The sequence below is a fragment of the Falco punctatus genome (assembly GCF_963210335.1).
Source record: "Falco punctatus genome assembly, chromosome: 5".
Taxonomy (NCBI): Eukaryota; Metazoa; Chordata; class Aves; order Falconiformes; family Falconidae; genus Falco; species Falco punctatus.
In genome coordinates this window covers 39419432-39433577 of record NC_137584.1, presented here as the reverse complement: position 1 = coordinate 39433577, position 14146 = coordinate 39419432, and the positions used below count along the sequence as shown (strand labels likewise).

The 14146-nt window shown below is 42.8% G+C and overlaps 1 protein-coding gene across 3 annotated transcripts in view; it reads right to left on the bottom strand.

Moving 5' to 3' along the window:
• The window catches only part of RPS6KA2 (ribosomal protein S6 kinase A2), a 315925-nt gene that overhangs the window by 68672 nt on the left and 233107 nt on the right, over positions 1-14146 (bottom strand). For all 3 annotated transcript variants that reach the window (XM_080388976.1, XM_080388978.1, XM_080388977.1), the window contains 3 exons: positions 7813-7893; positions 6916-6995; positions 2948-3054 (listed from right to left, as the gene is read on the bottom strand). In XM_080388976.1, the coding sequence (XP_080245102.1) occupies positions 2948-3054; positions 6916-6995; positions 7813-7893 (268 nt within the window). The remainder of the gene's footprint in view (positions 1-2947; positions 3055-6915; positions 6996-7812; positions 7894-14146) is intronic.

The following is a 14146-nucleotide window of genomic DNA, read 5'->3' as shown; positions in this document are numbered from 1 at the left end:
TCCTGAACCCCTAGAAAGACTGACTGGTGAAGAAGAGTTCAGCAGCTGGATTGTTTAAGGTACAGAGGAGGGTCCAAGGATAAAGATGTGCTCACAATCCCCTGAGGCTGCTGCTGAGAGCAGAGCAAGCAGGTCGGGGAGTCTAGGGGCACAGGCCAAAGAGCAATGAGCTCCAACTACAGCAAAGACATTTCAGATTACCTACTAGGTAAGCACTAAGTTAAGACTACTAGGTAAGACTACATTAGCAACACACCTGTAATGACTGTGATATATTTGAGCCTGCCCAGAGGCAAGGGGAGGATGAGAACATCCTGAGATGTTCTAATTTTATTTTATTGTCTTATTTAGAAAGCTATCATTTCCCAGATGTAACTTAAAAATATAGCACTTTCCCCCCCTTCAGAATAAATATTTTTTTCTGCTGTACCTGATCTTTTAATCTGAACCTAAAGTTCCAGTGAAATTGTAGGCTGTCATACTCTGCTGTCCTAGGCATGACTACACATATGCTTTGCACTTATAAAGCTATTTTCGGAGGATATGGTTTTCAATCAGGTATCCTGATTTATCCCCAGGTATAAATTAGACTTATACTAGTCTAGGTCATTCCCTGTCCTGTACAACAACAGTTATATTTTTCTAAAGTAATTTTATACTATGACAGTTGTATCCAGGTTCAACTGTATCACTGGTATGTATTTAACTGTACATTAAAGACCATAAACCATATATTCAAAAGTTAGGAAATACAAGAATGAGGGCTGCCACCTTAACTTTACACAGTGATCTCACTGTGTAATGGTCTTTAGTTACATGATGATACTTTTTTGTTTTCTTCCAGAGAAAACTTGCTGCAGTTGTCAGAACAGGTAATACCCAGGGATTTTAGCAGAGCAGTGCAGTGAAGGGGCTGGCTGGCTGGTCTCAGCTCAGACAAAAATGCACAGAGAACAGATTCCATCTGTGCCTTTTCAACATACTTCTATGTGACAACGGCAAATCAGTGACACTTTCCTTTCTTAGGGGAGCTTTAAATTCTCAATTCACTGATCCCTGAAACAGGCACTGCAGTTTGGTCTGTTGAAATTTCAAGTGGTCTCACTTGCAACTGAAGTCAGTGAGAGATGCACTTTGTGCACACAAAGTGGCACTTAATGCTGAGAATGCTGAAAAATCAGCTTCTCAGTATCTCAAATACAGTGAATAGTTTTGACACGCACTTAATTTTCTCCTTAGTTTCTAACTCCTTGTAAAGCAAAAAATTACGGCATTTGCCTATAAATGTAACAACACTGTGACTTATATTTGAATATACAGGCTCATACTTGAATGCCTTCTAATAGCAGCTTTGTATGTCATATGTTACCTTCAAAACCAGCATCACCTAACACCGGAAAGAAAAGTGGTGCGTGATTTATACTAACACTCACTAGAAAGAAGGTTTAAAATGGAAAACCTATAATTGGAGTTATTCTATTATGTACATGTTGGTTGATGCTGAACGAACAAAACAGCAATTGAGAGTTAAGTTAAAACCAAAGAGCTACTGGCAGATGATGCAACAGCACGTGACAGTGGCACTTACAGTGTGACTGCTGCCTACCTGTGTTTCATATTAGTAACAAACTGGTAGCTTCTCCCTTCAGTTATTTAACTTGGAGGATAACTTCCTGTATTTGCCAAAGACTCTGTCAGTTTTGGTTGCATAAAAGGGCAAGACTGGAAATTTCAGTCACCTATGAAAGAGTCTATAGCCCAAAGGACTGAGAGGTCTCATTATATACATCTGTATGCATTTATATGGTACTACTACTATGATTTTTATAACCAAAACATAAAATTCAGTTTAAATCACATAGTACTGTCTTGTAGAGAAATCCCTTCCTCTCCTTCAACTCCTCACCTACAAAGTCCAACTTCCATCGCTTTTGGTCTCTATTTTGTCCATGGGTGTGAAAGCAATAGCACTCCATTTTAAAGAAAGAGCTGCATATTTTTTAATTTCATGTCATAGAAGGAAAAGGCTGCTCTGCTGTTATACTTTGGAAGTGTAAGCAACAGCTAGACTACCATCAGTGGTCATCTATTTTAAATAATGGTGACCATTACATTAAAAGTCTGGTAGCTTTGAAATGTTACGGCCTGTTTTACTGGAGTTGGCATAGAAGATGCAGGCAAGCACCAGGCAAGTAGCACAGAAAAAAACCAATATCACGTCACTCCCAGTGATAACTCTAAGGGTGTCATTTAGTCCACAGACATACTACAAAGAAAAAAGAGAAAGGAAAATGCTCCATAGTACCACATTAGGAATAGAAAATAGCTGCAAATATAAGCTAGACTAATTCTTGGGAAAATATTTTGGATTGTTAATAAAAGTGGTTTTAAAATCCTGATTATCGTGTCTTTCATGAACTAATATGAACTCTAGTTTTCAAAGATGCTCATTTACTTTAAGCAATGGCTACAATAAAACTGAACAGTACCATGACATATTTTGGATGAGCTAGAAGTGAAGTTGCTTTGAGCAGTTTAAACTGCAACAAAGGGATGGCCAGATTAAACGCTGCAAATGGGAGAATGATGCTGAAGTCACAGGCACAGAGATGTGAATCCTGCACTGAGATCATTCACTAAACTGAAGGCCGGGCACACAGAGGCCCCATCACACTGTAGCAGTCAAAATATTTGGCTTCATGTTAAAATATATGATGTGATATGATACGTTATGACATGACATGACATGATATGACATGACATGACATGACATGATATGATATGATATGGAGATCCTACTGCTGGTGGGGGTCTTCTTGTAGAGTCTCACATACAAGAAGGAAGGCAGAGCCTCTGGCACCTTTTGACTTACTAGCATGACAAGGAGCAGAAATGAGCTAAAATATCGCATATTTGCGTTTCAGCTCATTCTTTCTCATTAACTTACTTTTCTGGTTTTAGATCCCTGTAAATAATTCCAAGACCATGGAGGTGGTCTAATGCCAAGGCTAGCTCAGCTAAGTAGAACTTGACATCCTCTTCTGTAAACATCACCTAGAGAGAAAGAGAAGAACACATCTATTTACTGGAGAGTGGTGGGCTGGCTTGCGTTAAACAGACATGGGGAAGAAATTGTCTAACTCAGGAATACTGGAAGGACCATCATATCAGGTTCAATTTCCATAATTTGTCTGAGCTCACATTAACAATTCTTACCAGATTCCCCTTGTAAAACAAAACTTGATCTGTCAAATACTTCTGATCCTTAAAACATGCTGCTTTCATTCATCTGTTTGATCTGTTTAGATGATATCATGTCATAGTAATATGAATAAGGTTCTAACTCTTTGGAACTGAATGCAAAATTCAGTACGTTCAGTGCTTTGCTTATCTCTTAATTTGCTAAAATATTGGCATTTTGTCACCAGATTCCAATGAAATAACATGGGGTAACCTCTCTGGGGAAGTGCAATGCTTCCAAACCCAAGCAGAATATACAGCATGAAAAGACTCAGAGATGGATTTAAAACCACATACACTCAGGGTTCAAGATATCTCAGTGCAGATGCCCTAAGCAGTGATGTGCTGTTTAAAACCCAGGGCCTGATGAGGTATAAAACGAGGGCAGTTGTTTCCTTTCTACAGCTGATATGGATACTGTTAACACTGAAAACTCTGTTTTAGATGGAAAGAAACTTCTGTAATTGAAAAAACACTCAGAAAAACTCAGATGGCAAGAAAACCCTTTGGTTCAGATTTCATTATATCCCAGGTGTTACTAAGTTCTCTTTAATTAAATCTCAATATGTACAATGGTAATAATGCAGAAAGAGAAGCTGATATAATGGATACACAGGAATGAATGCTATGTATGACAGAAGTAAAATGAGTTAGCTCAGTAAAAATATACATGTCATATGTAAATGTAAATATCTACAGTAGAAGTTGCTGAGCTTATTTTTAAAACTAACTCTCTGCACTTGGAAAGGGGTAGAAACAATACTTGAGTGCTCTGAGAAGCTGCAGACGGCTGAGAGGAAAAGAGGATTCAGATAACAGATGTCACAATTTAATTAAGAATATCACTGCAAAGGCTAGAAAGAGAAAGGATACAGAAGCAAAAATAGTTAGTCTAGTTAGTCTGAACATAAAAATTGCATTAATTATCAAAATAAATTTAATTATTCATAAGATTTAAAATAAATACTGTAGGCAAGAGATGAAATAAATAGAATCAGGAAAAATCTAATCTATACAGATATCCCTAGTTAAAGTCAGATGTCTCAGAAAGACAGAGCAAGAGAGACAAGCTTTGCATGCACGCATGCTGTAGTATATGGGATCTGACTGAAAGTCCACTGAAGTCAATACCATTCAACCAAGTCCATAATTAACAAATTGCGAGCAGTACAAGTTTTCCCATAACTTCTTCCCTTGTGATACTTTGCCACTAAAGAGCTGTGAAGTATAGCTAGACAGGATGAGCTGCAAACACTGGAAAAAGGAGTACGTAAAAGGACTGTCGAGTTCAGAGGACTCAATAGTATAAATCAGAGAAGTCAATGCATTGCATTTCATTGGAAAAGCTTTGGACAAAATGTGAAGTTTTAAAGGAGTACAAAATCTGAGCTGTTCTCTTTCACTTCTGAGTTCCCTGATTGTGCAGGAGGGGTAACTGCCCTCGGTAGGAAAGAGTTTCTCTCTTCAATGAAACCTCAGAGGCCCTTGCTAAGACAGTACGCTGCCTCACTAGCAAAGCCCGATTTCATGCCAAACAGAAGAAGGATATTTTTTGCTTTAATCTTTTCCCTTATACTAAAAATAACTGCTACCATGAACTGAGTACTTATACAAGTATCATTACTTGGCAATGTAATTAACCTGTTGCAAAGGTATTCTTGCATTAGCCCACAAGCCTTGAAGGTGAATACTTGGAGTCCTGAGCTGTGCTGCACATCACAATCTGCAGCATGTCACTGAACCAGGAATTGGATGAGGGGGAAAAAAAAAAGCTAGGGAACTTTTGAATAAAAGTACTGTCTTCACCGCTTTTTTAATTTTTAGTCCACCAGTAACTCTCCAAACCCAGAGAAGCAAACAGAGCTTCCCCTCAAGAGGATGGCACCTGAAAGGTTCCCGTCTTATCTTTGAAGTGTGTGTTAGGTGGTTGCCTACACTCTGTATCTGCACACTGGAAAGAGACCAAGGGCTGGGGACATCATGTTGGTGACAGAGAGTGCTGGGGTGTAGAGAAGCCCCGGGGTGGCAGGCCTACCACAGCCTCCTGTACTGCCTGCAGGGCTTGTATGGGGTTTGCATGGCAACGTGTTGGTAGTGGGGGGCACAGGGGTGGCTCCAGGCCCGGAGCAGGGGTTCCCCCCCAGCCCGCGGTGAAGCCCAGGCTGAGGCAGGCTGTCCCCTCGGCCCCGGGAGCCCACGGCGGAGCAGATCCCCCCCGCAGCCCGTGGGGACCCCACGCCGGAGCAGGGGGATGCCCGCAGGAGGCTGTGACCCCGTGGGCAGCCCGCGCTGGAGCCGGCTCCTGGCAGGGCCTGTGGCCCCGCGGAGGGGTGAGCCCAGGCCGGGGCAGGGCTGCTGGCCGGGCTGTGACCCCGCGGGGACACACGCTGGGGCAGGTCATGGGGGACCGTCTCCGTGGGAGGGACCCCGGGCTGGAGCAGGGCAGGGTGTGAGGAGCCTCCCCCTGAGGGGGCAGGAGCGGCAGGGACAGCGTGTGAGGGACCGACCCCAGCCCCATGCCAGTGTCCCTGCACTGCTGGGGGAGCAGGGAGAGAAACCGCGGGGGGGGCTCAGACCGGGAAGAAGGGGGTGGTGGTGGTGGTGGTGGTGGTGGTGGTGGTGGTGAAGGTCTGGTTTTATTTCTCATTATTCTACTCTGATTTGATTGGTAATAAATGAAACTAATTTCCCCAAGTCAAGTCTGTTTTGCCCATGATGATAATTGATGAGCGATCTTTTCCCTGTCCGTATCTTGACCCAGGAGCCTTTCATTGTATTTTTTCTCTCCCCTGCCCAGCTGAGGAGGCGAGCGATAGGGAGGCTTTGGTGGGCACCTGGTGTCTGGCCAGGGTCAACCCACCACAAGGGCCTCCCTGAGGCTAAATGCAGGAGGATGCACTGTGTCAAGCAACACAGCCAGCCTGCTCAAAGAGGCATTTGGAGCCGCAGGCAAGCGCTAAATGAACCCAGAAAACCTACTGCTACCGTGCTTTACAGGCACCAGTGAGACTCAAGTTTGGAGCGTTTCCTGGCTGCCTTTTTCTCCAGCAGCAGCACCCCTCCAGGCGCAGGAGCTGCGGAGGGCAGGGAAGGGATGGGAGCCCAGGGAAGTGATGGAAGCAGCAGCTGCCCCCCGGCAGGCAGGGGGAGAGCAGGTGAGGGCTGTGAGAACCAACCTCCAAGTGGGGTGGTGCGTGGACTCTGACCTGTGGGAGGGCTCTTCGCCTGCTCCCTGGCTGATGCCCTGCTGTCTACATGCTTGCAGGGGGTCAGCTCCTGACCTACGTCCATCTCTTCTTTTTGCTGGCAGTGGTTGTGTTTTTCCAGTGGTTCTGTGCCCGTGTCCAGGCAAAATGTGTTGGGGATTGATTTCTCAGACTCCCTCATCTCCAAGATACATTTTGCAAGCAGTGAGTCTGGCGCTATTTTGCTACGGGAATGGCTTAGTAGTGGTGCAGTTTTCTCCGAAAATGATGCTTATGTGCTGCGTTACCTATGGCCTAATTCAAATACAATTATGAAGAACCCACTTAAAGATGCAAGATGATACAGATCTATTACATATATATAAACAGGACTATTCCCAACACCATTTTTCATTTCCACCAACTTATTCTGAGTTCTGGAAAACCAGGACAGTCTTTCATTGCTAAGTTAAAAAATCTGTCAGCTTACCTCTTTGGAGAGTCTTGTGAAAAGGTCCCCTCCCCGCAGGAAATCTAGTATTAGATACAACTTTCCCTCTGTTTGAAATGCTGCATTAGAAAAGGATGGAGATGTTGGAAGTTTGAATCAAGATAAAATCTCCAAAGAATTAATCTTGTTGACTAGCAGCGTATCATTCATGCCATTAGCTTCCCTATCGTTTCAGCACTTTGAGAACAGAAAAAAATTAATTTCTGTATAGAACTAAACAATTGAGATTAAGACTATGGAAAAAATGGTATCAGCTGAGAGACAACAATGTGTTACTAATATATTTCTTTCCATGCTAAGCACCTACAAATTAATATTGCTTTCCACTGCACAATGTACCTGGAGTCACTGAAGACTGGGCATAGAGAGGAGCTCTCAGGGTAGTGTGAGAGGAGAGCCGGCACTATCCCAAATGTCCTCATAAGACCCTTTACAGTAATAATGGGGCTCCTCTGGGAACTGGTGAGGTAGAGGAAGGCAACTCCAGCAAGACACCACATTCATATACAGACATATATAAATTTGGATTGGTGCTGGTTGTTAAAAACAGTTTTTATTTAGATTCTCTGGTTTTCTAAATGATACCTGACAGCAGGTGAGGGGGTTGACAGATGTATACTCACCAGCTACCCCACCAGCACTATCTGTTACATCAGGCTTTATGACAAATGTATTTTGATGGAGGAATGACTAAAACCTACTTATACTGAAATTCTCCTTTAGCATAAATGAAGATTTTCACAAAGGTAGCCTCTATGACTTCATTAGAGACAAAGTGATGGTAGGCAGGGGGTATCTGTATGGAATTATAACACATCTAGTTACAATTCCTCAACCATTTAAGAACAAACATGAATTATATTTTATTATAGTTACCATAATGAAGCTTGACTATGAAAGGATGATTCACTTCTGCCAAAATATCTCTCTCCATTTTTGATCGTACCCGATCCCGAACTATAAAGAAAGAACAAGAACAGTGACATATTAAGAGGCAGCATGGTGACTGGATACAGTACTGCAATGAGGTTCAGGTGATTTGGATTCTGCTTCCTGCTCTGCTGATGGCTTTTGGTGTGACCTCTGGCAAATCACACTACTCTCTAGCGTCCCTTTTTTCTGCCTGTCTTGTCTGTGTAGTAAGAGTAAGCTCTTCAGGAAGGCACCATGTCTTCATCTGTAGACAACCATCCTCACTAAAGGGACCACAGTATCACAAAACCCAGGAAGGTGATTATGCTTTGCAGAAGAGAATGATAATGCAAAAATGAAAGCTACAGAAAATTAATAACTCTATCTCATGTAAGATTAAACAGAATGTATCAGTCCCAGAGCTTGTTGGGTTAACCTTGTGCAAATTAACTTTTTGATTTGTGCTGATGCTAGCAGTGGTTATGAGGCATCACAGAATAGCACTCTCTGGAAGTGATTTATATAAAATATTTTAAGATTCCAATAAACCATCCAAACAATTGGTAATAAAGAAAAAAGGATGACCGAAAATAGAAAAAAACCCCAATTTTATGTGTAGCGATGTTATTGTGTGATAGCAGTGATAAAAATACTTTCTGTGGTTGAGATGAACAGAGAGTAAGAGAAAAAAATAGATACAGAGGTGAGCTGAGTTCAAACTAATCAAAACTGACACTGAAGATTTCATAGCAAAAACATTTAGCAGAACAGTCAGGCATTGAGGAGGATTCAAGTCCCCACAATATCGGCTCTTCGATCTTACAGATTCATTTTTCAGTCAATCACACACATATGGAAATTTACTATTTCCATAATGAAAGTATTGAATTTTTCTTCTTCTTTCTTTGTCTTACACAATGCCAATTTGCTTTCAGCAAATTCATCTACAAGGAATGTTATGAAACTATTTTAGGTGGTGAAGCCTGAGATCCCAGTGAGATTCTGTCACCTGCATGTGTTGTGGAGCTGCTGAGAAGCTGAGTACTCTCAGCACCCAAGTACACACCATAATGAAACCACATATTCTGTACTTCAAAAACTGATGCACAAAAATAGGTCCAAAACAGCTGATCTAAAAACCTTAAATAGGAGTTGAGAAGCACTTGGATTTCTTGCTATTTTGGTGCTTTGCTTAGTTCAATAGCAGGGAAAGCTTTACCAGCTCATTCACTCTAAGCTACTCTGTAGATAAAAATCAAAACAAAGAGAATCTCAGAATCTTAATCTTATCTCATGAGTAAAAATCACCATGCATCATACACTCACAAAATGCTTAACCTACATGAAGGCAAAGCATTTCTTATGCTGTAAAACGGTGATGCTCCCAGGCAGAATGCCAGGGCGGGTGGGCATTGCTGAACACTCTGTGCGGGACATTTCCCAATAAGCTTAGTTAGATAGCCTAGCAAAGTGCCCCTCTGTGCTTACAGGTGCACAGGTGTGAGAACAGGCTGGTATAACGGCAGCATGCCCTCCTGTCCCCATCGTTTCAACCCCTGAACAGGTAAAGGCACAGCTGACTAGGTGCTTTGCCATAGACCCTTGCACTGTGCCCTGCTTGCTACTGTGGTGGCCACCACCGTGGTGGTTATAGGCTGTGGACCTGTTAGGGTGCCACATCACCCTTCTCCCTACCTGCATACAGGAGGCATAATGACATTAAAGAAAAGGCTATGTCACCCCAGAAGACACCTCGCTCTCCGAAGTCATGGCCCCGTAACCGCTCTGAACCTAGTATCCTCCAAAGCTGCTCTAATCACCACCTTCACAGCGGCTGCCAGAAAAGGTAACTGGAACCTGTAATCAGGATTACAGCTTGGCACGTGAGTTGGTGACCTGCCCTGCCCATCTTCCAGCATCAAATACTGCCTGATTTCAACTGAGGACAGAAGCTATACAGGGTCAGCTTTTTATGCAGTCTTACCACAAAAGAACTTATTAATTGTATTCTCTAGAAAGACAAGCCTACTAGCTTTCTCCTACTGTCTTTTTCTTACTCTATTGCCTCCATGTGCCTTGGCTGTGCCTGATTTTAACCTCCAAAGTAGCCTCCCTAGAGCTATCTACGTGCTTGCACCTGCTTACACACCACAGCGCACTGTCAGAATTAGTTATTGTACTGTGTGCTGCACATGCATTGTCATCATATTTAATACATATGCAAGGTTAAATTCCTTCTCCTTTCTGGTTTATTATTAGATGTCATAGCAGGAGGGAAAACTTATTTTCTTTTATTCTATATACACCTAGAAATAGGAATTCACCTGCTCTTTTGCCACCTTGTATTTTGGGGATCGGGGTGACGTGGGTCTCCTATGCATCAGAAAAGGGTTTAAGAAGAGATGGCACTTTGACATAACATTTCAACAGCATGAGCCTCTGGCTCAGTCTGACTCCTCTGTCATCTTCCAGGTGTGGTGAGTGGGAAAATATCTCTCTTCTGCACTTCAGAAATTTTTTTCTAGCATTGAGTGGTCCCAGTCTGCTCCACTGAGGGAATCTCCCTTCTAGTGCTTACATCATGGCAGTTAGATAATTAATTTGCTAAAGTTTGATCTGAATTACTTCTGACTGCTTATTCAGGCAGCTAGATCCTATCTATGGAGGGACTCTTCCAGCAGCATGGGGAGACATGGACACTCTGAATAGCTGCTGTGGTGCCCGGGACGATGAGGTGTTTACCTCATTATCATTACTGTTAATGGCATTTACTGCTATACGGGTGACCTAGCAAACACCATATCTTTGCTTAGTCTTGTCTGGGGATCAGTGAACATGTACCACCATGAATTTCTCCACTCATTTCCAAAATAACTGAATCTCTGACAAGGACCTGTTTCTATAGATTCCCTTCTGAGTGAATTCCTTTTCTCTGATGGTATCTTCAAAGAACTTCAAAACCAGCACTGGAGCTCAGCAGCCTCAGTGAAGTTGACTGAGCAGCCCAGCTCAGTACTGCTCAGCATAGGGCTGGGCTCTCCTGGGCACATGTACCTGCCTAGCACTGTGGAACAGCCTCTCCTGCCCTCTCCCTGGCAATGACAGGGGATGTACACCAAAAGCGCAGAGGAAAGCGCAAATAATTCAGCTCCCCCATCCTCATTTTGACCACTTACAGGGGCCTCAGTACAGTGCACTGAGTGGGGAGCACAGGCAGCTTGGGTAAGTAATTCTTACACCAGATGTTCACCGATATGAGTAAAATGCTCACTGGAAATAGCACTCATGTGCTAAACTCTTGCCCTTTCTACCAGTATTGAATTTGGTTCAAAAGGTGGGGTTTACCACTTATCTTTAAATGATGCATCAGACAGAAGCAGAGAATGTAACCTGGAGCAATGAGCACAAAGTCATGAAGAGTATTTGCATGAGCTTGGACAGATTAGTTCTCCCTGAAATAATCCCTGCCACCAGACAGAAAAGACCAGACTGGTGGAGCCTGTAATAGGGGAGGAAGCAGCTCCCAGCCTGAAATAAAAACAGTTCCCATTTCCAGGTATTAATGTGGTATGAAAGAGAAGTGGAGGCAGCTGAGGATACAAGCAAATAAATAGAGTTTATCCATTTCTGTCTGTTGAGCTCTGAACATCGGAGGAAGATGTTACTGCTTACTTTTAACTCTAAATGCTTAAGCAGAGGGTTTTATTTAAGGTATGAGTTTTTACTTGGGTTGTTTTCATTTTAATAACCATGAAGTACAGAAGGGAAAGGAGAAAAGGGAGAAGTATATTCAGAGCATCTTCCAAGGAGAGAAAAAGATTTCCTTCTCATTAACAGACTAGATGTGTATTTTCTGAATAAGGAAATAAAAACATAATCCTGCTTCCCCCTCTGAAGCTCTCATATCAACTTTAGTTGAGATTTAAATATAGAAATATAAATTAAATTTCAGCCAATGAACTTCTTGTCCATACATCTCACTTAAAAGCTAAGAGTCAGCACATCTCTAGCTATGTATGCTGTAAAGTAATGATGACCTAGTGACATCCCTTGATGTACATGCAATGACACCGTATCGGTTCAGCAGGATGTCGAGACAGCTCAGTGAGAACTTTAATTAGGGAAACCATGGCCTACAGGAGCTGTAAAGGGGGATTTTATAGAAGAGACACTAATTTATTCACTGTAATACTGATTAAAATTTATTGCTAATTCACCATAAGGGGAAAGTAACTTATCATGTATCTGGTGACTGGATAGCCAAGCTGAAGTCACAGATCTGTGAAGTTAAACACTGCTCAGGCACTGGTTTCAGTAGAGCCAGGGTATTGCTCCTGGGATCATCTTGGTCAAAGAATAACTTCCAAATGTTTTTGTATCATACTACCCTTCTCACTGTTGCCCAAAGTAATTGTTAATTCTAGCAGAAAAAAAAATATCTTGAAGCTATCTTCTAAATTTGTGTGTAATACTTTGCTGGTCTTTTGTCTGTCTTCAGACTTACCTAGAGTAAAATTTAATGTTTCAACTTCAAGAAAAATAATTTTCAATCTGACTTGCAGTGCAGTTTTGGTTTTTGCATATAGATTTGGTGTTACAAGGCAGGAGGCTTTTACCTACAGCCTTGCACAAGCTAAGACATGCATCAAATGTAAATTGGTATTAATTTATGAAGATTACATTTCAGCTTCAATTTTCAAGTGCCAAAGAAAAAGTAAATTGCCTTTGTTTACACAGTGTAAATTAGTCATGGTGTTGTTCTTTGATGAACAGTTTTACTTGGGGAAGTTCTGGTAGGTATGCAAGCACGTACATACACACATGTAAGATGATATACTTTCTGCTCCTAGTGACAAATACAAATAATGCTGAACTCCAAACCATCAAATTTAGCGACTCTCCTCTTGTTCATTAAAGATTTCTCTGACAAGATCCTGTTGGAGCTGAGGGTTTCTTAAAATTTGCCTTAGCCTGCAGAAGAACCTGTTTGAAAGCCACAGACACCTGGGCAGCCACAGCCAAAACTGTGTACTGCACTTGTCCCATACCATGTGCCCCCCCCCGCCCCGCCTCTGCACTGTCTCCCCCAGTTCTAGCTTGGTTTAACTTGGGACAGGGAAATGAAAAGAAAAATGAAAATATTGAGTGTACTCACTTAATAGTCCCTACTGGGACAGAAAATCAAATGCTTCAGTAGCTATTGCATTATGGGGCTACACTTACTTTTAATACCTGTTTTTTGCCAGCAGAAATAAGGCTTTTGGGGCAGCCGGAGGCTCAGCAGCACTGCAGCTTGTCACTGTCAGGGCACTGCTGTCCCCAGCGTGGCTGAAGCCAGCCTGTGACCCCACGGGCACCATTTGCTAGCAAGACCACTAATGAGGGTGGGTGGCAGTGGGACAGGGTCTGCACTCCTCCTTAGGCTGAAACCCTGATGGTGCCCTGCATGTGTCCCACACTATGCTCCCCTTGGTCCCAGCTGGATCCCGTCAGGGCACAGACACTTGAAGTTAGTGCTCCCATGACCGATACCATTTTCCACTTACAGCTTTCCTCTTGAAAAGTTTTTTGTAGAGATAGATCCAGCAAGGGAGTGCGTATTACAGACATCTTAATGGATTGCCTCAGCTAAGGACACTGAGCTGCAAATCATAAACGTAAATATAAATCATAAACTTCATAAACAGCAAAATCCTCTGTATAGTGAAACCCAGCTCTGGCTCACCCGTGGGAGGAACCACGGTGTGCTGCATCAGTGCTGAGAGACAGGAGCTGAGACGTACATCTCTAAGGAAGACCAGCGCAGAGCAAGGGAGCGGGTCTGCCTCAATCCTGCCTGTTCCAGGGATCAGCAGCGGTGCAGGGAGCCAGTGACGGGGGCTGCCCGGCTGTGGCTGCCCATGCAGGTGGTGCTGAGGCGTATGCGATATATTCCAGCTTCCTCTGTAGGTGTTGAACTCAGACCTTGCTCTCACCTCTGTCAGTCAACGGTACAGGGAGCCAGCCTCACAGGTGAAATGGTCTCTCTACATGTTAGCTGAGGTGCAGCACAGGTCTGCTTTGCTCATGACTGCAGTCATTTGTGCATTCATGCCCTGTGAACATCTCTGATTTACTAGTGTAGTCTCGCTAATGCAAGCAAAGGACTTTTGGATGCTCCAATACACTTCTAGCAATACTTAAATGACTTCTAGGGATGGAGACAGATCTTGTGAGCTCTGCAAGGCATCTAAAGCTGAAGCTGGTTCTAAAACTCTTCAATAGCACTAAAGTGATAAATCTTATTTTTTGTAAGTTG